This window comes from Canariomyces notabilis (genome assembly GCF_033297395.1).
Source record: "Canariomyces notabilis strain CBS 508.74 unplaced genomic scaffold N656scaffold_23, whole genome shotgun sequence".
NCBI lineage: Eukaryota > Fungi > Ascomycota > Sordariomycetes > Sordariales > Chaetomiaceae > Canariomyces > Canariomyces notabilis.
The window spans coordinates 1-24,285 of NW_027041845.1; the positions used below are offsets into that span (position 1 = coordinate 1).

At 52.9% G+C, this 24,285-nt stretch overlaps 7 protein-coding genes across 7 annotated transcripts; 2 read left to right on the plus strand and 5 right to left on the minus strand.

Moving 5' to 3' along the window:
• Positions 1 to 689: 689 nt before the first annotated feature.
• N656DRAFT_314232 (uncharacterized protein) lies at positions 690 to 1,483 on the minus strand. Its single transcript, XM_064809211.1, has one exon. It carries the CDS (start codon positions 1,199 to 1,201, stop codon positions 761 to 763), a length of 441 nt encoding a protein of 146 aa, XP_064667246.1. The 5' UTR covers positions 1,202 to 1,483; the 3' UTR covers positions 690 to 760.
• A 544-nt stretch (positions 1,484 to 2,027) lies between these two features.
• Positions 2,028 to 4,185, minus strand: N656DRAFT_314204 (Bystin-domain-containing protein). Its single transcript, XM_064809210.1, has 7 exons — positions 3,437 to 4,185; positions 3,263 to 3,376; positions 2,999 to 3,186; positions 2,916 to 2,942; positions 2,666 to 2,857; positions 2,469 to 2,609; positions 2,028 to 2,407 (listed from the first exon to the last, which is right to left on the minus strand). The coding sequence occupies exons 1-7, from the start codon at positions 4,048 to 4,050 to the stop codon at positions 2,238 to 2,240; spliced, it is 1,446 nt and encodes a 481-aa protein (XP_064667247.1). The 5' UTR covers positions 4,051 to 4,185; the 3' UTR covers positions 2,028 to 2,237.
• Positions 4,186 to 4,501: 316 nt separating this feature from the next.
• Positions 4,502 to 5,766, plus strand: N656DRAFT_800587 (DUF383-domain-containing protein; the record flags this gene model as incomplete). The annotated part of the gene is made up of 4 exons (XM_064818027.1): positions 4,502 to 4,522; positions 4,585 to 4,734; positions 4,785 to 4,898; positions 4,984 to 5,766. The coding sequence occupies 4 exons, from the start codon at positions 4,502 to 4,504 to the stop codon at positions 5,764 to 5,766; spliced, it is 1,068 nt and encodes a 355-aa protein (XP_064667248.1).
• A 2,179-nt stretch (positions 5,767 to 7,945) lies between these two features.
• On the plus strand, positions 7,946 to 9,854 carry N656DRAFT_831266 (phosphate permease; the record flags this gene model as incomplete). The annotated part of the gene is made up of 3 exons (XM_064818625.1): positions 7,946 to 8,419; positions 8,488 to 9,005; positions 9,066 to 9,854. 3 exons carry the CDS (start codon positions 7,946 to 7,948, stop codon positions 9,829 to 9,831), a joined length of 1,758 nt encoding a protein of 585 aa, XP_064667249.1. The 3' UTR covers positions 9,832 to 9,854.
• Positions 9,855 to 10,485: 631 nt separating this feature from the next.
• N656DRAFT_715262 (uncharacterized protein) lies at positions 10,486 to 13,872 on the minus strand (the record flags this gene model as incomplete). Its single annotated transcript, XM_064812033.1, has 3 exons — positions 10,486 to 11,610; positions 11,666 to 12,575; positions 12,650 to 13,872. 3 exons carry the CDS (start codon positions 13,870 to 13,872, stop codon positions 10,486 to 10,488), a joined length of 3,258 nt encoding a protein of 1,085 aa, XP_064667250.1.
• A 1,770-nt stretch (positions 13,873 to 15,642) lies between these two features.
• Positions 15,643 to 18,075, minus strand: N656DRAFT_314400 (tetracycline:hydrogen antiporter-like protein). Its single transcript, XM_064809212.1, has 6 exons — positions 17,754 to 18,075; positions 17,385 to 17,694; positions 17,261 to 17,319; positions 17,169 to 17,208; positions 16,603 to 17,112; positions 15,643 to 16,543 (listed from the first exon to the last, which is right to left on the minus strand). The coding sequence occupies exons 1-6, from the start codon at positions 17,827 to 17,829 to the stop codon at positions 15,877 to 15,879; spliced, it is 1,662 nt and encodes a 553-aa protein (XP_064667251.1). The 5' UTR covers positions 17,830 to 18,075; the 3' UTR covers positions 15,643 to 15,876.
• N656DRAFT_314562 (uncharacterized protein) lies at positions 17,936 to 18,957 on the minus strand. Its single transcript, XM_064809213.1, has 4 exons — positions 18,953 to 18,957; positions 18,383 to 18,890; positions 18,052 to 18,307; positions 17,936 to 17,990 (listed from the first exon to the last, which is right to left on the minus strand). The coding sequence occupies exons 2-3, from the start codon at positions 18,703 to 18,705 to the stop codon at positions 18,055 to 18,057; spliced, it is 576 nt and encodes a 191-aa protein (XP_064667252.1). The 5' UTR covers positions 18,706 to 18,890; positions 18,953 to 18,957; the 3' UTR covers positions 17,936 to 17,990; positions 18,052 to 18,054.
• Positions 18,958 to 24,285: the final 5,328 nt, after the last annotated feature.

Below are 24,285 nucleotides of genomic sequence, written 5' to 3' on the forward strand. Positions count from 1 at the left end.
CCGATTGACTTGCTGTGAAAACAATTTTCCAGTCCCAAGATACTAACGGTAATCATTTTGCACTACCCCCCCAGCGCGCTATGGAAGTTAAAGAAGAGGAAGCTCGGGCCACTTGCTGTCCCACCTCTTTTCACGTGGCCCCTCATATCAACTTCCAACACTCAAATGTTGAGAAGTTCAACTTTTACGTTGGATATGGAGAAAGAGCTGCATTCCCAAGAGGTTGCTTGACTGTTCTTTTGGAATTTAGTCATATTTGCATAATTCATACCGGCAACTAAAGGGTTGGGTTTTGGAAGGTTGAAGAATCCGCGAGGTTTGATCCGTTCGCGCTTCTTCCTTTGTCGGGCCATCCTCATCATCATGGTTCCAACCCAGGCGCTTTCGCCAACTAACCCTGAGCTCTTTATCTACTTCCTGCCAGTTCCGTGGTACTTGACTATTGTAAGCGGAAATCAACACAGTCATACACCCGTAAGACTCACCACACAGGTTTCTCTCCCTCCTGTTCTAGAGCTGTTTTGGTTTGTTGGACCCATCGGGCTATTTTCCAGTGCTTGTGCAAGTCCAGCTTCGCCTTCTAGGTTGGGGCTGCTGTCGGCTGCGTCAATATTTTGATCGGTTTCTCTGTCTTCGCAAGTTGCGTAGTCGAACATGACGCTCTTTACCAGTAGCTCGTATTCGCATCCCAGCTGACTCTACCGCCTCTGGTCGGTTGTTGGAAGGGTCAGAGGCTTTGTTCTTCTTCAATATACTACCATTAGCCATCCCACTTTCCTAGAGTGAGAGGAACGTTTTGCTTACCGTATCCTTGGGCGCTCGAGACGAGAACGCGCGGCTGAGGCAATTGCAGGTGATGACTGGAAGCCAGCCTGGGAGGCTGGTATCGGCTTCGAGTATGGTTTCCATAGCCGGCACTGTCACCCGGGGACCAACCAAGACCTCTTGGTCCACGTCTTCGGCTGCTGTCCCCCACGGGTGCTGCAACGAGTAAACATGCTCCTCCTCGGAGAGATAAGGACTGGCAGGCGCGATGCGTACGGCACCAGGTGTCTGCTGCGGAAACAACGGCTTCGAAGTTGCTGTTTGTAACCCACTTTCTGGGCCCCCGCTGCCGCTTAGACTCTTCCTGGATTGCCTTCGCCTTTTCCATATCCTGGTGTCTGACAATTTGTGATAAAATGTGTCCAATTGCCGGCATTCGCGCTCCGCCCAGTATCCCTCTGGGAACCAGACCTATTCGTACCCTTCTTTAGCTAGACGAGGAGGGTCAACGCCATATACGGAAGACGGGGCGGCCGATGCCCGTCTGGTGGCCGCGTTTCTCACTTGCCCATCCATCATTTCCATTGGCAATCCAAACTCCCGGAGCATGTAGACGAGGCTCTACTGAGCTGGTTCGCCTTGTTCAACTGACGGCGTCACGGATCTTGAGCTTAGACTAGGTAGCCTGTAAGAGAAGCAAGGCTCTAGAGTATTTAGTGTCAGTCCCAGAAAACTTCACGGGTAATTAGTGGGACGCTCTCACTGGCGGGCTCGGATCTTGAGGGGGGTTAGAACAGGGGCATGCCCTTAGATGAGCAGAAACGAACGGTTTGGATACCTGATCTCGACGTCGATCCGTGTGGCCTAATGATATCCATGAACGGAACGATACCAGCTCCTACAGATGGGAATCGGGAGGCCTGAGTGTGGCAGGAACCAAGCTCCCAAGCTGGTAGGCAAATCAAGATAGAGAAGGGGTACCGTAGAGTGTTGTAATGAGATGCAACGCAAACTCATAAAACATTGCCGCTCTTTCCTTTCAAATGGAATCATCACCACAATCAAGGAAGGCGCGTTCTGGGGGGGTTATGGCTGTAATTACACGTGTGTATGGTTTTCATCATTTTGTCGAGGGCTGCTGTATCTGTCCTTGAACTCAACCGCGAGTCTGTGGATGCGGCAGTCTCCTGTGACATGAAAACTGGCATCAACTTCATGCCGAGTCGCTCGACACAAAGAAGGCTCCTGATTCCGCATGATGGTCTTGGCCGCTCAACAAAGCCTGAGAGGGTTTGATATAGAGGCAAAAGTACCGGCCTGCACCACCCTGTTGAATGTGTACAGCCTGGGGCTGGGTGCGAAAGCAACGGCAAAGGCCACAAAGCCCACGATGACACCGTATACCGAAAAGTCCACGAAAATGTTTGGCCTCCTGGTTACGGAAATCCAGCCGAAAGTATGGGCAATCACTTTCATGAATCGACCAACATTGTGTCATCGCCATCAAATGCAGGCCCAGGCTGTTCGGCAGGAACCCCTCTCCCCCGCCCGGCGAGCAACTCTCTCCTAATCTCCGGGGCGATCTTCTCGTGGCCATGGTTTAGGAGAAGATCCAGCAGTGCCTCCCGCTGATCTTCGGTGACTGGGCAAAAGAACGAGCGTTAGATGCCAGAATACCTCGGAACGATCCGAGCAGAACTCACTATCATTGCGATACCGTTGCGCGAACACTAATAAACACTGGTGGTATATCACGGGTAGCGCTTTAGGGGCAGCGTCTCCATCCCTGGCCGAAGCTGCATAGCGGAGGAAATGGAATACCAAGGAGTCGATGCATTGCCAAGCTATTGGCCTTCAACATTAGCTGGTCAGCGCTCCAAATAAGCCGGGTCCGACTCACGCAGTGCATATCGCTTCTCTAGGAGAACCTTGAGCATGTAATTCGTCGCGCTGACACACTCCGACTGCTGCGAAGCCTGCTCCGCCGCAATATCGCACAGTGTCTTGATGGCCGCCGCCGAATGGAGAACCGGTATAGACACCCTGGCCAAAACGGCAGATATTATTTGCGCCTCACGCAGTGTGCAGGTACCTCGGGCCCAAGTTAGCCCAATCATAGGTTTTCAGCGTCTCGAGATGCTCGAACTCACCAGAAGCAGCTAACGGGAAGAGAAAGCCTAGCGACAAAGGGATGAGTGACACACTCTGTATAGCTTGATCTGAGGACACTAACCCTTGAAAAAGCCGGCAGGCTTATAGAGTCCCCGCTTAAGGCAGTTGAACAAATGGACGTTAAGTTTCTTGTTCTCGTATATATCTTCTCGGACGCGTTCCAGGATGACCATCTCCATAAACCTTTGGACAACCAGTGGCTTAGCCGAGACAAATATTCTTGTCGCTGCATAGCAAGCATTCGGAGTCCTACAAAGTTCGAGAGTCAGCCCATCACTCGTAACTCCATAGACTCATAGCGTCCGCGATGAAAACCCAGACATACCATAAGTCTGGCCGTGTGAGCTGCAAGATGTCCTCCCAGTGCGGTATTTGGGGCAGGATTTTGAATGGCTTCGGCAATGGTCCGGATTTGTACCGAGCAAGAATGAGCCCAATCCTAGCCCCATATCAGCACACCATGCCACGCCAGCGCATGACAGTGCAAACTGAGACATACTTGGTGAAAACTTCAACTACTTTCGGCGGCAACTCGTAATCCTCCTCGACGGGGTTCATCTCCTCGTGCCGTCCGCCCTGCATAGCCTCCTTCTCTGCGATCTTTGACAGAATCAAATCCGCCAGGTTTGTGCCCGGCCCTTGCGCCGTTGAGTCGCCGCTGGGCTTCCCGTCCCAACCATGAGTCAGAAGAGGATCGTCATTCATCGTGGGTGTAATGAATTGATTGAATGTCTCGAGATCGGCGGCATCAACCTCAACTTCCTCCACGACATCCTCCTCGTCGCCCCATGCCTCGTCGTTGGCAAAATCTTCCTCTTGGTCACTGCCTGTTTCCAGCCGAGAAGGATCAAAGTCGAAGGCCGACGGAGCCGACGCATTATTGTTATGGGTGCTTCGCTGAGCGTCTTCTTCCTCTAGAAGGTCACGGCTCATGGCCAGAATCTTGCGCGAAGCTTTAGCGTCGACATAGGCCTGATCCTCCGAGTGCGCCTTGGCAGCCCGCTTCGAGGGTCTCCCCTCCCTGTTCTTCAGGACTCCGGTGGCCAGGAGGTCATCTTCGAGGGGATTGTGCCGTCTCTTATGAGACGACGTCGGTGTTGTTGCCTTGGGCATGTTGGATGTGCTGGTGTGCGAATGTTTCTCCGGTCTTCCGTGAGGATGTAAACCGGTCCGGTCTTCGAGCTCCGTTACAGTCCCTTTGGGTCACTCTTTTTTTGGTGCACTTCTCATCAAAACGTTGCATGTGGGGTCAAACTTGAGGATGGGCTGCACATGTGATTGGATGGAGGTTATGGAGCCACGATCATCTTCGGAAATACCATTCACCGGCTCTTACTGTATCCCGGGCACCTAGGGCCTGGGCTTCCAGGTTCCATTGGGCGGGGGTGGGGCCAAAAAATTCTTATCATAATTTTGTTAGCTTCCATCAGCCGGGCCATGTCCTCTCAATGCCCCGCTATTGGAGTTGCCTGGGCATCACGCACTGCACGCAGTTTGCACTTCCAGTTGCAGGAAGCTACAGAAGTAGATTGGGTTGTGATCTGGACCCTGCTGCATTTTGGCCATGCCAACAGAACTTGAAGAGGTATATGATATCGCATCTTTAGCAAAACCTTGGCACTTGGAACTAATATCAGTCTACCATAGCTGGTAGGGTTCATTGCCCATCCGAATCCTCAGATTCGGAAGGTGGCTATCGAGAATCTTGTACCGTATTCAACCACGCAGCTTTCAATCTTTCAGTCTCAGGAGTTGCAACCTGTTAAACACCTCAAGTTCTTAGTCCGCGACCACCCAGTAAGGCTTACTGCCACTTCGTAGACTGCCCATGCTGAGAGGTCTCGCAGGAAATCGCCGAGCATGCCCTCACGATCTTGGTCAACTTGACTGCCGATCGAAAAGTCCTTAAATACGTAGCCGAGGATGACAGGTTCATCGGAATTGTTCTCGGCAATCTGACTGTATGCATGTTGGCCACGAGCTCGGCCACTCAGCCCCTTAACGCTTGAATGCCGGATGGAAGGAGCTGATATGCAACCCTGACAGGATCCTAGGGAGCCAAATGCGAACCTGCTAGCCATGTTGCTTGCCAACATGGCAAAGTGGGATGGCCTCAAAACCATCATCACCACACGAAAGCAAACTGCGCCTGATCCCTTGAGATCCAACGACCTAGTCCTCAACCAGCTGCTAGACCTATTCGTCAAAGGCGCTGACGGGAGCTACAACAAGAATGCCGACTATGACTACCTGGCATATGTCTTCGCGGACCTTTCCAAGCATGCCGAGATCCGGCAGTTTTTCGTCACAAAGCAAGACTACGACGATGTTGTACCACTCAACAAAATCAAGGTGTTCACGGAGCACAAGTCGGACATTCGGAGGAAAGGCGTCGCGAGCACTATCAAGAACCTTGCGTTTGACATCCCGTCGCACCCTGCGTTTATGGATGAAGACAGAATCCACATTCTGCCCTACATCCTGTTACCCATTATCGGGGGTGAACAGTATGACGAAGAGGAGGCGATGGCAATGCTGCCAGAGCTGCAGCTGCTTCCCCCTGACAAACAGAGAGACTCAGACCCCAGCATCGTGCAGATCCACGTTGAGACCCTGACGCTCTTGACAACTACCAGGGAAGGACGGGAACTACTAAGGAGTATCAGCGTGTATCCGATCATTCGGGAGACACATTTACGTGTTGATGATGAGGGCGTCCGCGAGGCCTGTGAGCGACTCGTCCAGGTCTTGATGAGGGATGAAGCAGAGCCGGGGGCGGAAGCAGGAGCCGAGGAAAACGACGACGACGACAGGATAGTTGAGGTCTGAGAAATCAACCAATCGGCAGTGTCTCGGCGGCATATGCTCCGGTACAGTTCGTGTGATGATATGCCGCTTCTTGATGCGTCTTCGTCGCACTACGTGTGGTGGAACGAGGGTCAAAGTAATCTGCATTGCCTCTTCAAAAACATTGTGAGAGACATGGCAAGACCAAAACACCACAAACCCTAAACACCTAGCGAACCGATGATGGATAGAACGGCCGCATCGCGCCTCGAAGAACCCTGCTCCCAAGTCGTTATGCACGACTTTGGCAGGAGGTCGCGTGCGCAAGTGTATTACACTCCATACCTTCCTTGATGGCCAATAACTTCAGGACTGCCGGGCAGACCTCCATCTTCAGCCAACTCAAACTTAAGCGTCCTATGTCACGTCAGAGGTAATACTCTGTAGCAACAGCATCGACAGATGATCGTCCAGGATCTCGAGACAAGTGTTGTGTTCGCAACCTCGCAACATGACCGTTGTGAACATACTGCCAAATGCCAATAGCGTTAGATAGCATATAGCGTAATCATATGGACAAGAATGCATTACTCGCCAGCACAATAAATCGCCACTAACGTAATGGCAGTACGTAAACAGGAGGCTGAGTGAGCCCCGCGCCGTGTTCCTGCTGTGCTTTTTCTGAGACGGATCTGCGAGATGCTAGCTGTCTCTTCACCAGGAGCTCGATTGGCTGAAGCATTCGACTGACAAGTGGAAACACTACAGTACCTCAAATCCGCGAAGAATGAAACCCAGGCCCTGCAGAGCAATGTTGCACCCACCGAAGCATGTTATTATCCGATCTGAGCATGCTGTTGGTAAAAGATCTGTCGAGTGCATCATGCTGTGAGAAATTGAGAATGCAAACTCGTTTGACGGTCATAGAAATGCTACTAGGTTCCCAACGTCACCCAAATGGATACAATACCAACCCTTGTTTGTTTGTTAGCGCGGAACTCAGGACAGGGGTCCTGGTCTAAATTTCAAAAAAGATACAGCTCAACAGCCAGAGGGAATAATTCAACGCAAACAAAATTGAGCATCTAGCAATGTTCAAAATGGTCGTTTTATTTACCTATTATACCCGTGAGCAAAGTGGCTGTTTTTCTGTCGAGATCTGATTTTGAGGTTGACCCCTGTCTTCAAGTCAGGCGCTAGCGAACAAACAAGGGGGGTATTGTAAAACTGGTAATTACATAAGGTATTGTACTCCATGTACTGTACTGTACCCAGACTATAAGCAACTGGTAATTACAGTAATATAGCAACTATAGTAACAAAACCTGGCCTACACCAGAAAGCGAACCAACGGCCCGCTTTTTCTTTAGAGCGACTTGCCGGTTTTGGAACAGGGTCTGCAAGCCGATTGGATGAAATGACGCCGCCGTTGCTACTTTCCCAAATCCGACATCCGACAACAGCGTTGAAGCTGTGACAGAAAGCGGTTTCCATTTTCCAATTGTGTTCGGGTTGTGCTGTATGCAAGTGGAGGAAGGAGATCTCAGCGCTATAAACGAACCGTTGACACTTGGACAGTGGACCAGCCATTGGACTTGGATCCAGTAGGGACTCGGCAGAAACTCACAATGGCGTCAACCCTCCGCATGTCACAGACAAGGCACGTATCCGTTCAGCAGGGACTGGGCATCGAACTCACCGTAGCTCCCTGAACTGCCAAGACAAGCCGCCTACATACTTATGGAGGCGCAGGTTCATAGATGGTCGCCAATTGCTGAATGTGTTACGAAGAATACCGTGCGCAGGCAGCATCAAGCCTTGAGGTGGCGACAGTGAGTGTCTGCTCCCCAAGCAATGGTCTTATTATCGCAGGCACGACAGCTTCGAGCAATACCACGATCATCCGAAAAGTAAAGCACTATAGTTCTTGTCCTGTTTACGTGGCGGGGAGAGGGGTAGAGCACCCGACCTGCTCTGCCAGATTTCGACTTTGACCATGCAAGGGAGTGTGTACTGTATCGTACCGCTCGCCCCTCGATTGATGCTGGTGGTTTCTCATCTTCATGGCGTCTAAGATATTAGGTCCCTGTATTTATTTGCTTCTGGTTTCCCTCATGTTCCTGTTTCTGTCCTCGTCTTCTCATTCTCATCTTTAGTCTAATCAAATCATATCCTTCTTCAGCACCCAACAACCCAACGCTGTGTCCTCCTCCATACCGTCATGGCCAAGGCGCACAAAACATCTGGCGGCAACAAGGCCTACCACAACTTTCATAACGACTTCTTGCATGTCAAGGACGTCAATGAGCGGAGGCGTCTTGCCCTGGCCGAGGTCGACCGAGCCCCGTTTGGCTGGTACCATGTCCGCGCCATTGTCGTGGCTGGCGTGGGCTTTTTCACGGATTCATACGACATCTTTACCGTCTCGCTCCTGACTCTCATGCTTGGTGTTGTGTATTACCCGGGGGTGGGACATATGCCCATTACCTCCGACACGGCCATCAAGCTGGCTACCTCGGCAGGCACAATTGTTGGCCAGCTTGGCTTCGGCGCCCTGGCCGACGTCGTCGGCCGAAAGCGCATGTACGGCTTGGAGTTGATCCTGATCATCTTCGCTACGCTCGCTCAGGCCCTGACATCGTCATCTCCGTCGATGGATATCATCGCTGTCATCATCTTCTGGCGTGTTCTCATGGTAGGTCCCTCCTCAGCATGCGCCCTCGTCTCGCTCGCTATGGACCCCTGAGTGACCCCCCGCTGCAGGGTGTAGGCATTGGCGGTGACTATCCCCTGTCCAGCATTATCACGTCCGAGTTTGCCACGACAAAGTGGAGAGGCGCCATGATGGGAGCTGTCTTCGCCATGCAAGGTCTCGGCCAGCTCGCTGCTGCTTTCGTCATGCTGTTCCTCACACTTGGCTTCAAGAAATCCCTGGAGGGCTCTACGGGACTCGCAACTTGCACTGGTAGCTGCGCAGAAGCTGTTGACAAGATGTGGAGAACTTTGATCGGCTTTGGCGCTGTCCCGGGGTGCATTGCGCTCTACTATCGTCTGACTATTCCTGAGACGCCTCGCTACACATTCGATGTCAAGTTGGATGTCGAGCAGGCTGAGGGCGACGCTGAGGCCTACCTCAGGGGCAGGCCCAAGGGCAGTCCGGATCAGCTCGCCCGTGCTGTGACGCAGGCTAAGGCAAACCAAGAGATGAAAGCGTCAAAAGCCAGCTGGAGCGACTTCTTCCGTCATTACGCTAGACCGAAGAACGCCATGCTCTTGGCTGGGTGAGTAGCCGTCCCGAACGGATAGTAACGATGCGGCTTGGGCACTAATCAGGACCTCAGAACAGCTCTCTCGTGGTGCTTCCTAGACATTGCCTACTATGGTATCTCCCTCAACCATGCCACCATTCTCAGCGTGATCGGCTACTCGACTGCCGGCGCCAAGAACACATACGAGATCCTGTACAACACAGCAGTCGGCAACATGATAATTGTGCTGGCTGGTGCCGTGCCGGGCTATTGGGTCACGGTGTTTACCGTCGACACGCTGGGGCGCAAACCGATCCAATTCATGGGCTTCGGCATCCTAACCATCCTCTTCGTCGTCATGGGGTTCGCCTACTGGCACCTTTCGCCCAGCGGGCTGCTCGCCATCTTCGTGCTCGCTCAGTTCTTCTTCAACTTTGGGCCCAACGCGACCACCTTCATCGTCCCTGGCGAATGCTTCCCGACGCGCTATCGCTCTACCTCGCACGGCATCTCGGCCGCCATGGGCAAGATCGGCTCCATCATCGGCCAGGGCGCCATCGCACCGCTGCGCACACGTGGTGCCGTTCCTGGTAATCCCAACCCCTGGATGGACCACGTCTTGCAGATTTACGCCCTGTTCATGTTCCTCGGCCTGGGCACCACGGCCATGATCAAGGAGACGAAGCGCAAGACGCTCGAGGAGCTGGCTGGGGACGAGGACGAGGACGAGAACCGCACAACTGTGGGCCTGCCCACAACGGAGATGGTCGAGGCGACGCCTGCAGTTGCTTCTGGCGCTAATGGGAGCGGCTGCGGAAGCGAAAACGAGATACGCCAGGATACAGGTGAGAGTAAATAGTGAATGAGATTACCTATGAGTTTGGATCTCTCCTTCTTCGCTATGGGGAGGCTTGGCGGTTCGAAGGTGTCGTCAAGGCAAACAAAAGAGATATATTGTTACGACTCTTGTTTACGATTGGTTCAGTTGGTGCAGGCATATATGAAAGGGAAAGAGCACTGTAAAGTTTCGAAAACGGACGCATGAGTGTTAAGATGAATCTTATAAGCCACGCTATCTATAAGGGAATAGACTTGAGCAAAGCTGATAAATCCCATAGTGGGTAAGGTAGTTGTTCTACGGAGACGGCCCTTCAAGCTGTATTTGGATGACTCAGGAGTCAGGACTCAGTTGCTTCCCTTCTGTTAGCCCGGTCCCTGAGCTGTTGACTGACACATTTGACACAGATTATATGGAAGTGCAAATAACATGACTGGATATTCACGCTAAGAATTCGGGGTATATTATAGATAAAGAGCCACGTGAATCTATATACATTTGAAGAAGTGTTTCATTACCCCCAAGACCTGCTGAGCTGGAAGTCTCTCAACGCGCCATCTTGTTCGTTCCCTTCCGTGCCATGCGCTTTTGCGTTTGTTCATCGGTTCATAACCCGGTAGGCATTGCCGATGTCGTGAAAAGCCGGATAACCCTCATCCTCTCACCCCCATTAAACTAACGGATATCATCCATCCTCGCCCCATTTCCATTCCCATGCCCATTCCCTATCCCATCCCCACCATTCCCACTGCTACCAGAGCCATTTCCAACTCCAACCCCATTCGCATTCCCCCCGGCACCGCTACCTGCCACGTTCCCCGCTCCGCCAAAGAAGAAGCCCTCAAACAGGTCTAGATGCGGTCCGTCGCTAAAGTCATGATGCTGGACCCCTTCCCAGCCAAGCCCAAAACCCAGATCCATCTGGGTATCAGCCAGGCCGCTAAAGTCGGCACCATCCATGATTCCCGACGCACCAGAGCCCGCCGAGCCCGGGCCTGGAGTCTGCAGAAAATCCATCCCCTGCAAGTTGCTAAAGGGTATCGTGGTACCCGGGCTGAACGGCTGCTGGGGCAATTGTTGGTGTTGCTGTTGTGGGGAGAAGAAGCCGCCTGTCACGTCCGTGGCTGGTGAGCTTAGCTGCGTGGCAGCGGGCGGAGTGGCATTTGGTTGCTGTTGTTGAAGCTGAGGCTGGGTTCGGGGGTTGGCTTGTAGGATTGTAGGAGATGGGACCAGGGGCGGGTCGATGGATAGTGCCTCGGGCGTGACAGGATTGGGAGCATTACCTCCAGCGGAGCTGGCGTTGCTGCGCGGCGGTAAGGCGAGGTTTTGCATCATGGAGAAGCCATCCGCGTCAGACTTGGTGGCAGCCGGTTGCGGGCCGGGCAGACGGTATGGCGCGCCTTGCTGGAAGGGGGACAGCAGTGAGGCGGACGCGCCGCTATTTGAATGGCGATCCGAAGCAACGTCGATATGCGGCGGCCGTGCCGAGGACCGGTCTTTAGACAGCTGGTGCTGCTGGTGGCGTCTGTATTGGGGCTTGAGGCTCGATATAGATGTATTCTCGCTTCCGGAACTCCAGTCCGGCCGGTGATCAAGGCTGCTTCTGGAGCTGGGGTGGGTGTTGGTGCGGCCCGACCGGTACTGTTGGCCAAAGCCGCCGGAAGCATTGACCATCTTGAGCGTGGCTTTGACAGTTCGATCGAAAGCGTCCCGGCAAGCCTCGGCAGGCGGACACTTATCCATGAAATCCGTAAAGACAGATGTCGCTGCGAGGATAGTGAAATCCACCTCGTCCATAGTCTAAAACCGGTGAGCAACGACACAAACCTTGGCTCAACAAATAGGGGTTTCGTACCAGCCGGCTCCTTACAATAGGAGAATGCCAGATGGCGTAAAGGTACGATATCCCAGCTACGAAGAGATGGTGCGTGGTCAAATAGGTGTAGTTGACTAAGCCCACCAGATGCAGTTGGCGATATAGGCGCAAGACTTTTTGCCCAGCCTCGGCAACCTTGAGATAAACTCGTTCTTCGTCTTCGCGGAGCTCTGCATTATAGACGGCGGGGCTGTTCACCTCCTTCGTTGTATCGTACTCGCCCTCAAAGACGGTGGGCACGCTGAGGCTCTGCCTGTAGAGCATGATAATGGCTTGCCAGTAGTTGAGGTCCAGGAACTCGGTCGAGAAGGCCACGCCAGTATCTTGCTTCGTCGGCGCCGAATTCTTCCATTCCCACAACCGCTTATCAATATCGATCCGCCACGACCGGAACGAATCGAACTTTGACAAAAACGGTGAAGGTAGGGAGGTATGCATATAGGGGTTCTTGGGGTTTAAACCGCCGGTCCTGGCGTTCTGAGCCTGTCGAAACAGCAGGACCTGAAGTATCTCGGACTGTAGAAGCCTGAGCCGGAAGTAGTGATGGGCGACTAGCTTGTAAGTTGGCCGCAGCATCTCAATAGGCGGCTCGACGATGCCGGTTTGGGTGATGTATCGGTCCTCGAGCAAGGAGGGAAATTCGGTCGTGATAACTTGGTCCGAAATCCCAGGCGGTCGTCCGACGCACATGCTAACCAGACGGTCATATGAGTAGGTACACCACCACAGCCGTCGCCTCAAATCGCGCACATACTCGCGCCTTCCTCTCTCTTTGGTGACTGCCTCCTGGGAACTCGTCGTGTCGCCGAGGCCGGCCTCAACATCCTTGCCGTCCTCGTAGTGCAATCCCAGATCAACCGCGAGTCTCACTGCGACGCCAATGATATACCTGAAAGAGAAGTCAGATGTGAACCGAACGGAGAGGGCCTGCAAAGTGCGCATTCTAGGCGTTGAAAGACTCACCACAGCCCGGGAGGTACGGGTCTCAGCAAGGCAAAGTTAGCTAGAAGCAGCACAGCCTGCAGATTTTCTAAACCACCGCCGCTCCCAAGACAGGCCTCTAGGTGAACAATTGCGCTGGCGTGGTATTCCTCGGGCTGGCACTGCCTCGATCCAGCCGAGGCGCTACCAGACTCTGTGATGATAGGGTGTTCGCCTTTGGAATCGCCTAGGATGATGCCCGCTCCAATAGCGAAGACCATGTTCAGCACATAGAGTTCCCGCGGTCCACGCAGTCGTCCTTGGTCAGCATACGCTCGTTCAAACATGTCCATGAAGTCGACCCTGTGGAGGACAGGGATTTGGGGATTAGCGTGCTCAAAGTATAGAGTAATAAGCCTCTTCCCAAGCTTCTTATCAGGAAATGTTGCTGGATGGATCGTTGGCTTGGTATGTAGGCCGAAGAAGGAATCACGCATCGACGTGCCCGAGCCGGACGCGCCGGCGCCATTGTTAGGGCCGGGCCGGTACGGCCGTACACCCCCTTTCTCCGAGTTTGACTTTTGATCTGAAACAGACGATTGGACAGCGGCGAAGACTACACGGGCAAAGGATATCCCGGACGTCGAACCCAGGTGCCGGCTAATCCCAGCGCCGACGGTGTCAGATGAAGTGGACTTGGAAGCAAGCGGTTGCAACCTGCCCGTGCCGTCACCACCATCACCCTCGGTCTTGAGACTGCTGGTAGCATCTGCCCCTTCCGATTGGGCTGTTTCTGTGGGAGACCGAATGCTGTTTGACCCGCTGCCCGACTTGGAGCAGTAGTCGAGGTTCTGGGCGGGTGGAAACGGGATGTTGCTGGCAGTCAAAAGGCCCTCAAGCTGCTCAACCCGCTTTTCCAGATAGAAAATGTAGCTCCTTGGTATCTCTCTCTTGGTGATTGGATCGTAGCCAACGCAGGCGACACTGGCCTTTTCGCAGCTCGCGCAGCTGGGGAGTTTCTGGTCACAGCGATTCTTGCGCAAACGGCACCGGTTGCACGCGCTCACATTGCGGAAGCTGCTGCTTTGGCCGACCTTCCCAGCCAGCCCAGGGCCGGTGTGGCCCAGCGACCCGTCGTGTATCTGCTCGCTCGTCGGCGAAATCGAGAGGAGCGACGTGGGCGAGTCCTTATCGGGGGACGACTGGCGGTGGCGTTTGGATGGATGGATGTCCGGGGACGGCGGGGCGTGCGCGGGTGCCGGCATCTTTCCCGGGGGGGCCAGCCCTTTCGAGACAGTTTGAGTCACGGCCGGGGAATTTGTCTCGGTCCAGGGCGACTCTGTCGGTCTGTCCGAGCACACTGTAAAATTGGCGTATATGATATGGACACGGCACACGGTGGCCTCGGGTCCAGGGTCCTCGGTGGACGGGGAAGGTTGAATGCGCGCCACGCTTTAATTATACTTAGCGACGAGAACACCGAAAGAGAAACAATCCTCTGGCACCGGGAGCACTCTAATCAGGATAGCTCTCCGCGCGCAAGCTACGTTGGCTCCATGCTCGATGCTTGAGCCAACAAACTAATTATCTTGGGTGGGTTTGCACTGTCTGCGAGACTGCGGCCGATTTGGTCGCCGCACACGGTGGAGTCGATTAAGTTAGGACCCAAAAACCGGACCTCACGTCGCCCGGCGAGCAGCTAATAACGGGCGGTACTTGTACCTTAAATTCGCCGATGAAGCAAGCTCAATATCATGGGGTGGTGCGACTGGACTTGCTGATGCTGAGCGGAACGGCCAGGAAGACGCAGGCTGAGTGAGAGCTTTGTTTGATCGACTAGACAATGGATTGCGTGAAATAACTCAACGTACGGAGTATGTACTGTGAGGTGGTTACTATCAAAACTTCGTGGGAGCGATCCCCTGCAAGACATGCCGACGGCAGCACAAGGCAGCACAGCCAGGCAATGGAATTGATAAGCCACCCAACGTTTAGGTAAGGTAACCTAGGCGCAGTACAATACAGTACAGTACATGGTTACATCATTACATGCCTAATGTACTGTATGTACATACAGTGTATACAATACCAACATACAATACAGAATTACAGAGGTAATGTCGCAGCCTTGGACATCAATTGCTTACCTCCCAAATTCTCGACATTTTGCCCGATACCTTAGGTATCTGTTTTTCCGCCCGGGAAAGCCCATCGGATTCCAGGATAGAAACTTCAAGAATGACTGTTTCGCTCAAAATACGGGTAACTGGATCTCGCCAATTGCAAATTGCAAAGAAGCGGCGTCCAAGACTGCCTGTGCCTCCCTCGCCTATCGTCCTATGACGGGCCGAGGAGCCATGCTAAACTGTGGTATCGATAACATCGGACTGTGCCTCGTATTTTACCGTACTGTGGATAATTTGAGGTAATTACGAGGGTGGAGTCCAGTGCCAATACCCAAGCGACGAAGTTTACCTATATGTTTGGGGAACCAACAAACTATGTAACATAGCGAGCTCCCCAAGACCCCAACGTCAGTTATTAAGTGTATGTCCCAGCACCAATGAACCAAACACCCATAGCTATCTTACCAGGCAACAGTCCGCGTACCTCCCTACTGCTTCCTCAGCTGGGAAAATCTGGGACTAAGACAGCATGAAATCGGAATGGAAGTACAAGGCCGGGAAGGAGCGTTTTACCAGAGAGCAAAGATAGGGTATATAATTGTAAACAACTAGCTGCGAACAAGGACTTCCGGAACGGAGAAGACCTCGGCTAATCAATTCTCTTTCCCCCAGCATAATACGGTAGCATCCAATCCAGGCTGTGGTATGTTAACCAACAACTTGGATGACGGTCCCCTGGTCAGCCATCTCTCTTCGCCGTGGAAGGCAATGAGAACGTGACAGCCACTCATGAAGTGATACCTGTAGTGCCCGTTCCTCCCTTCCCTGCCCTAGGATGCCAAACTCCGCGAGAGTCGCTACACCTTGGACTCTCGCTAAAGCATCTCGCGCCAACGCATATTCCTTTAAATTAGCAACCGCCTCCCAGCGCAGTACCCGTCTATCCCAACAAAACTCCGAAAACTGATACCCATTGCCGAGGAAAATGTGGGTGAAAATGTAAACTCCTGAAACTTCACCTTGACCGTGTGAAAAAAACGTCGCCCATCCATCTAGCTTTGACCGAGCGGTCGCGGCTCTCACCCCACGGAGGTGTCGAGCCCCGACGATCCGCAAACAAAAAGAGAGAATTGAAGAGCGGCGTTATTCTTGTTCCATCTCTTCACGATCCATAATGTCTTGTGATGCTGGGACTGCCTCGATGTCCTCTTTCTCGTCCATCCTTCCTCGAGGTTCCGTAATCTGCATGCCGACATATGCGCCACCTATTGCTACCAAGCCGGTGACCCACCACGATAGAATCGAGTAGCCGCTCTCCAGACCCATCGTATAAAATACCCCAGAGATTATCGGCCCCAGTCCCCGGCACAAGCTGGCCGTCGAGCCAGCAGCACCGTTAATGGTACCCAGGGCCAGTGTGGTCGGTGCCGAATTGCTGGTGAGCATGGTGTTGCTCGGATAAGCCAGCGTCGAAAAGGTGCATTTCCAAACCACGATGGCGTAGATGCTGACCATACGAAGGTTGTCAGGCAGGAGGACGATGTAAGGCGTCAAGAAATACAGCATCGGATAGAAGAGGCTCATCAGCTGGAAGACGCGAAGCGCTCCAAGCTTCTCGACGATCCGAGGGAAAATCAATCGTGTTGAGGCCATGGAGTATATGCCTTGGACTGACAAGATGACGCCGATCGATTGGGTATCCAAACCAAAGCCGCCGGCGAATTTGAAGGGAAGTGACGCCGGCTCCTTGGAACCTGGGGGGTTCGTACTGAGGAATACTGGGAGCAACGCGTCAAATACCATGGTGTGGCTTAGGCAACGGTCAGCACCACGCTTTGACAGTTTCTTGGGCAAGGACGGGGGGCTTACAATGCGAGGATGCCGTATGAGGCAATGATAATAAGGATTGGTTTCGTGAAGATTTTGCCCGGAGGCTTCGTTTCGGATCTGCACGATAATTGACTACCGTCCGCTTGTTCAAGGTCAGGAGAACCGTCAGCGAGAGTGTCTGCGCGGGATGCCAGGCGCGGCGAGCCGTCGTTCGTCAGGTAACCAGGCAGTGGCTCGTCGGTTTCAAAGAGGAGAGGTTGCTCCTCGGCAGACTTGGCAGGCGCTTTGCCTTTGCCATTCCTCCAGGGCAGGCGAGAAAGTAGAAGTTTGCCAAATTCTAGGCCACGGTCGCGCTGCTCCTTCTTTTCGGCGTGCGTCTCTTCCAAGAACAAGATGCCAATGATAACGCCGATGAACACACAGACGGCGCTGAACAAATTCGGTAGCAGATACGGAAACCGGTCCCAAAGGCTGCCGGGGGCGAACACAGACGGTAGCGTCTCGACCGGCTTTGCCAGGGCGCCTCCGATCATCGGCCCCACGATCGAGCTGCCGATACAGTCAGCGCCATCGTCTATGCTATTGGCGAAGCGTGTTCCACCCACCCGATGCACCAGACCGTGGGCATGACCGAGTACGCCTGAGCTGGAGCTTACGTTAGTAAAACCCGGTCATTTTGACGACCGCTGTAACTCACGCTGGTGCTCCTTGACTTTGATAAGTTCTGCTACGGTCGTCTGAATCACTCCGATATTGCTTCTGCCGTCAGCTAGATGGCTCTGGAAGGTCCTTGCCGCGCGTCCACGATCTGGGTGGCTTACCCGTTCAGAAACCCTCCCAAGGCACGGGCAAGCAGGGCGACTTGAAGACTTGGGGCAAAGCCAAAGATGAGGACGCTCAAGCCAGTGCCGCCCATTCCCATGAGCAAAACCGGTTTTCGCCCGATTTTGTCACTGAGTCTTCCCCAGAAAACGCTGGTCAAAAACTCGGCAAAGGTAAACGCCGATGTCACGCAGCCAGCGTAAAACGAGATCTGGCTCTCATCCTCGGTCAAGTGGAAGTCCTTTACCATGTGGTAAATGTAGGGGAAAATGGACATGAAAGCAATGGGTTCGCATATCCGACAGAGCGCTGTATCAGTGTTAGACCGGATTGCTTCAAGGTTTGCTAAGCCAGTCGGCACTACACACCGAGAATGAGCAATTGCCTTGAAGGGTATGGTGGAGGCCCCGGGACGGCCGCGGTGCGCTGTATCGGCGTCCGCATGCTTGGACAGTCGGCCGGTCTTCGATTCTCGAAGACCCTCGTTTCCTGACAGAGAGCTTCAAGTGATCCTGGGCCCGGCCTGGAACAACTTAAGAGGCACACGGGATGCTGTTGAGCCTGGCAGGTTGCTCGCGGAACTGAGACACGGAGGAAGCCTCAGACTTGAGAGATTTGCAAAGATTATGAGTGTCAGGGCCTGCGTGTCGAAGGGAAGCTAGTCACCTTCTAACGCAACGGAGTGGGAGGATGGAAGAAGGTTAAGGTATTACTAGCGTAATATTGGAAGGAACGAAAGACCACGGCAGTAGAGTCGTGCGGGTAGAGGCTGGGAGGACTGGGGAGGGTATTTAAAGAACGGCGGTAACTGGGGCAAGAGGGAGTGAACACAGTAATAGTGTGTATAACTTCCATGGCAGAGTGCGGTGTAATCCACCAAGAAAGGGTTCCAAGAACACCGGCCATGGGGGTGAAAAAAAGGCTGAGAAGGAGAGGTCACCGGATCATCCATCTGACAGTGGGGATCCTTGCGCACGCGGGACGTTGGGAAACTAACGTTAGGCATAAAACTATCTCCAAGGGAAACGACGAAACGGCGGTGACGAACTGACGAACTACCGGTACCGCCCTCAGGCTGGCACCCAGGGGGAGAGAGACAGACGATCCTGGGGAGGCACTAGGTTGGTTCAGGACTTTAGGTAGTACCAACAGGTACGAAGTGAGAACGCGGCGGATGTGGGTGGGAAAGCGTCGAACGTGATTCTGGGCAACGACCAGGGGTCTTGAGAAATCTTGGCGCGCCATGGACATGGCTGGTTCCCGGCTGCCACTGCATCTTTTTGCTGATGGATCCCATGTCGTGTCGCTCTTGCAGCTCATCCATGGATTTTCCCATGCCTTGCAGGCATGCACCGACTGCGTCTGACGGGTCAATGGGCTTCGTCACCGTTTCGCCGGAACGCGGGATTCGTTGAAGCCATGAAGGCCTCTGCCGTTGGATCCCAGGGACCGACCATTGTGCACGCATTTACGAAGTACATACGCACTGTTTGTGTGCTCTCCGCCTTTTGCCATTTTGGTCAGTCCAACCAGTACGCTGTGCTGTCGCTAGGTCCCGGTTGCTTACTCGGCAATGCAGTTAGCGGGCATGCCAAACACAACCGCGCGGAGCGATCGCCTTGCGGAATGTCCCCGGCGGTTGGCTGCAAGTTGGAGCGGGCTCGGGTAAGGCTCGGTGCATGCCGCGGACTTGCGGGCTTGCTCATGAACTACAGAAGGCTCCTTCTTGGGTGGCTCGAGGAGTCGGGACATCTTGGTGACGATCATCGCACAGCAGAAGCGGGTCGCCAGGCCGCCTTCCCGGAGAGCCCCTCATATAATAGCCGCGTCGTTTCTAGCATGGGGTATGTATGTACTGTACACAGAGGTGACCGCCCGGCGGTCACCTGCTCAAACGGCGGCTGGCGGCGGTGGTGACATACACTCGTTTTGGCTGTGATTGTGTGGGCAGACCGGGAAGAAGCCGAGTGGAAAAATGGGACAGTCGCTCCGAGCTTGCAAAGTGGTATTGTAAGGGAGGTATGTATGTACGTACACGTACTTACGATTTTTACTGTACAGTACATGGACATCTGGATTGCAGCCAGCGCAGTCGCGATTCGCGGCTACTACCTGGGTAGGTAGCACTGCCCCCCTGCTGAGCCTGGTGCGTTGGTGACTGAAGAACAAAGGTGTGTTAGTCCGTCGCATCGATCCTCTCGGGTCTTACGATGCGAGGAACCCGAAAGGGAGGAACAGCGAGTGACTGTACTTCTAGTGTAGCGTATGCCAGGAACCACTCCAAGAAAAGTGAGGCGTTCGCTCGACGCCCGGCCACGCCCATCCTCCCTAAACATGTAGATAGACTAACGTTAATTGGGCCGTCATTACCACGGGGCGGAGTGCAGCGCAATCCCTCGAAACACTTTGGTTTACAACACGAATATGCGCCCTCTACGAAGTACATGCAGTATACCTACACCACCAGGTACCATGCGGTCATTGTGGAAGCTCTGTGTGCAAGTATCCCGGCGGTAGGAGGCCACCGATGTCTCATGGGAAGCGTTGTCGGTGAGCTGACCGAACAGCCCCCGTACATCAAGACGGCTGGGACGGGTAGTCGAGGACTTGAGAGGCGGTGAATGCCTCAAGTACTGTAACGTTATGTACTTGTACATATAGTGTACTGTAATTACTTTGGACTTGGCTGGGGACCGGCGAATTGCGGGATTAAGGTTAACCTAAACCGCCTTGTACGGTACTGTACTGTACAGTACTGTAGCCGCTGCTGTAAATGTAATATGTAGAAGTGAGGGCAACTTGAGCTACAGTCAAAAGTACCCGATATGTGACGCAAGAACAAGAGCACTAAATATCGGGAAGCAAGCGATGGAGGCAGATTGACTCAAGGGTGTACCTACAATACTGGTAGCCGCTCTTGGCGGGCCGAACGGGTGCAGACGCTACCTTCGTCGCTTTTTAAAGCACATAGGTATGCGATCGAGGGGAGAGATTCCTGCAATCGTCGATCGTTGGGCAACGATATGCATGAAGCATGATGAGCGTAGTGGTGCGGCCATCCACATCGGTTTTTACTAAACTACTCCGTACCAAGACTCGATGTCTTTCGAAGGCTGTATGATTGATTACAGAGTACTAAGCCACAACTATATCGAAATCGCACAGCAATCCAAGCGAATACTACTGTAATCATCTATGTACATGCGCACTAGGTACAATGACTATTCTAGTAGATTCAAGGTGCATGTCTATACAAGCGTACTGTACAAGCTAGGTTACACAGTTGGAATGTTTGATGGATATGTAGAGTATGTGTACACTGACTGTGGTAATTATCGGAGCTGGTGACAGGTGGTCCCGTCAATACCTAGGCGGCGGAAGATTAGCCGCTCCGACAACCCGGGGCGATCAGTGACAAACGGACGTGCGCAGTCTTGCGCACATGAGATCGAAGATGCATATTTTCCGTTACCTATCCGAGATCCATCATTGCCGACACCTTGCGCTAGTACGCGGCAGACTGGCAACTGCAAACAAGCACTTTCGCTCAGCAGCAGAAGCCCAAATCATTAGGGCGACACTTTTAGGTTCTCCGGCTAGTGACGAAAACACGGCCCCCTAGAGCGAGAACATTAGAAGACAAATAATGATAATAAATAAAAAGGTTAAAGAAGGGAAGAAAAAAGGCAGCAACCAGGTGAAAGAGTGAAGTTGAAGTTGCTTCCAGTTATAGAGTCCTCGACGCCCGAGCCGATCTCTTCTCAAAACAAAAACACCGAGGTCTCTCTACGGAGTATCCCAGCCTCCTTCGTACGTATTCTACACTACCTGACACTACACGTGTAAACCGGGTACCTCAGGTACCTTAGCTACCCGCTTCGCAAGTGACGTAAGGGGCAATTCGCCCCCAAGTTAGCCCAAGAACTACCGGTGGGTAAGGTAGCCATAACTTTCGAACAACTGCCCGTGTTACTTCGTACAGGGACGCTGTGCTCGAAAAACCCATCTTGTGCGATTGTATGTACCTAGGTAGATACCGACACTGCCTACCTTAGGTAGTTAGGTACTCCGTACTCTACGCAAGGTACGTATCAGGTATGTCAAGTTTGACCTAGCCAAGGTACGGAGTAATTACATGACTAATTATACATAGCGGAGGATGGAAACGTGTTGATGGAACAGAACCTAGTGTAAACCAAGGTCGGTGAGGTCGGTGTTGTTTGCGGTGTTCCGAGTGGCTGAAAGGCTGTCCAAGTGGTTGGGCAGCGCGGAGCCCTACAGTACTACACTAGTGTATGAGTGAAGCTAACCCGCACTCCTGGGTCGGTCAACCCTGCAGTTATTGCTTCTTCCATCACCATTGGTCAGCGCTGTTACCGGACGAAGGCTCCGTCGTCTCGCTAGGTACGGCCGGAGATGATGTGAGTTTTTTGTTTGAGAATCCAGGTACTGTACTCCCGATTTGTGCTCAAAGACGACCGCCGGAAGAAGCACGGCATCCTAGTCCCGCCCGCGGGAAGCTACCCGGGCTTCTTGGCAAGGCGTCTACAGTGCATACACTATGTAGTGTTACGTACAGTACCGCACTATTGTAATTCAATGAGTCCTACTAGTACCACTGCCAGTGTGCTATCTTTTGTAGCGTATAGATTAACAGTAAACTAATTTCCAATTGTAGTGGGCAGCAAACTAGACGTACTGGTCATTAGCTTAGCAGCTTAGGATCTCTTGCATCACAGCGTTCAGGATTCCATTGCTATAGTGTACTACTTCGTAGTATGTATACACTAGTGTACGGAGTACACCACCCCAGTCTCCGTAGTGTAAAATGGATGATTGGCGATTGTTTCAAAGTGCGGAATATTTTGTCCCGACAACACTGCTAGGGCCCGGGCGGTTTTAGTGTTACATAGCTTCCCAGTGGCAAGCCAACCGGAATCTGTCCCAGAGCATAGACGCGATGAGTGTGGATGCTCGCGCCAGGAACCATGTGGCAAACCTGCCGATGTGGTGTGGACGTACATACCTACGTCTAACCGGTGATCTCCACTTCGTCGCCTAGAAATTTTTAACTCATACCATCGTGAGTAGGGAGTTTGACATTCGTCAGACCTTGACAGTGGAGTTTCTGGCGGGCCGACAAAAGACATTGCCAGATCTTGTCAGGCCTTGGCAGTCCCCAAAAGTGGGGTACTGTCTGTGTCTGACGAGTGTCAAACTCCCTACTTACGATGGTAACGTTATCAAGACAAGAGGTGTGATGGGTCTTCTCGTGCCACCCCTCTCCTTCCGCGGCACGCGATCCTTTCACCGCGGAGGAGGGTAGATATCCCGCTTTGTCCCTGTTTCCCAAGCAATAGGATAAGAGCCCCGCTGTGATCCGACTGGACGAAGCCCCACGAGATCCCCAAATGCCAGTACACGTAAGAAGGTGTGTAAGTGTGCAGTCTTCTCCAGCAAGATCGGGAGAGCTATCACCCACCAGATTGCCAAGGAACCCAACGCGGCTGTTGTTCATGGTGAGAATGCCGGCTGCGGTTGACAGGGTTCTTTGCCTGCAAGCTCGCTTCCAGAAATCTGGCTTTCCAGTTTTGGCAAGGCCATCCAGATTGTCGGGCCATGTGACAGCGAGGCAGCGAGTGGTCGTTTTCATTTACAGTACTGTAGTGTAAGTTACCGTACCTTATCATTGCGTGCATACATACGAAGATATGCCAATCAGCGCAGAGAATACTACACTTAACTTTCCTAGGCCTACAGATCATCGAACACCTTACCGAGAATGCGATCAATCCATGATGAGCCGGATGTGTGATGCGTTACTAAACACCTGAAAGCGCTATGTAACGTTATCACTGGATACCGTATTATTCGTGCTGTGTGGGGTGGATTGATGGGCGGAGCTGTCCCGTCGATTTGGGACGTCAGTTAGTCCCGTTTCGTTTCATTGGCCAAGAATCTTCTCGTGTTTCAAGTACGCATGCGTGGGCAATCATGTGCCTTGTCTCCCAGGGTATTCTAGTATACACTACAGTGGTACATACCTTAGATACACGCACCTTAGGCAGACAACTGCGTGACCAGAGACACTCGGAGCTCTCAAAGGCGATACCATTAAAACGACGGCCTCTCTCCATTAGAGCGACCGTGACACGGACCACTTACCATATTCGGCTCAGGCGAAGCCATACGCCACACACCCAAATTTTGCAGGGCACAACATCAAAGTACCTTGACTTCCATGCAGTTAAATTGACGGCAATTCGTCCACACGCAAGCCCGTGCTGAATCGCTCAAAAATGCAATAAAATCTGCATGCAAAATCGCATGCAAAAATGCTGCCCAACTACACCGCCCACCCGCGTAAGCGCTGCCTGCCCAATAGGTGGCTGCTGCTGCCCTACCTGTAAAGAAGTTCACGTGGTCATAGTGGGTGAAATTCTGGGTGGTCTTGCGCATCACCGAGTTCGAGTACATCGATATTGGTCCCTGCAAAATTTGGGTCTGTGGCGTATGGCTTGGCCTGAACCGAATGTGGTAAGAGACTCCACGGTGGTCCGTGTCGCGGTCGCTTTAATGGAAAGAGGCCGTCGTTTTAATGGTATCGCTCAAAGGACACAATAAGCTCGTCATCATCTGAGCCCAACTCGGCCTCGCCGCTTCGTTTGGCGGCAAGTCCTCGGATCGAATTTGATACAGGAACTGAAGGTCAAGGAGCGTCTCACTGCCCCTGCACGGGGTATACTTGCCAAGTTCTGGCCAAAGCAGGTTACAGTGTCCGCCTGGTTTGTTCGCTAGCGCCTAACTTGAAGTTAAGCATCAACCAAAATTTTCAGATCTCAACATCAAAACAGCCACTTATCGCCTGCAAGTAGGCTTTGGATAAAACCACCTTTCTGA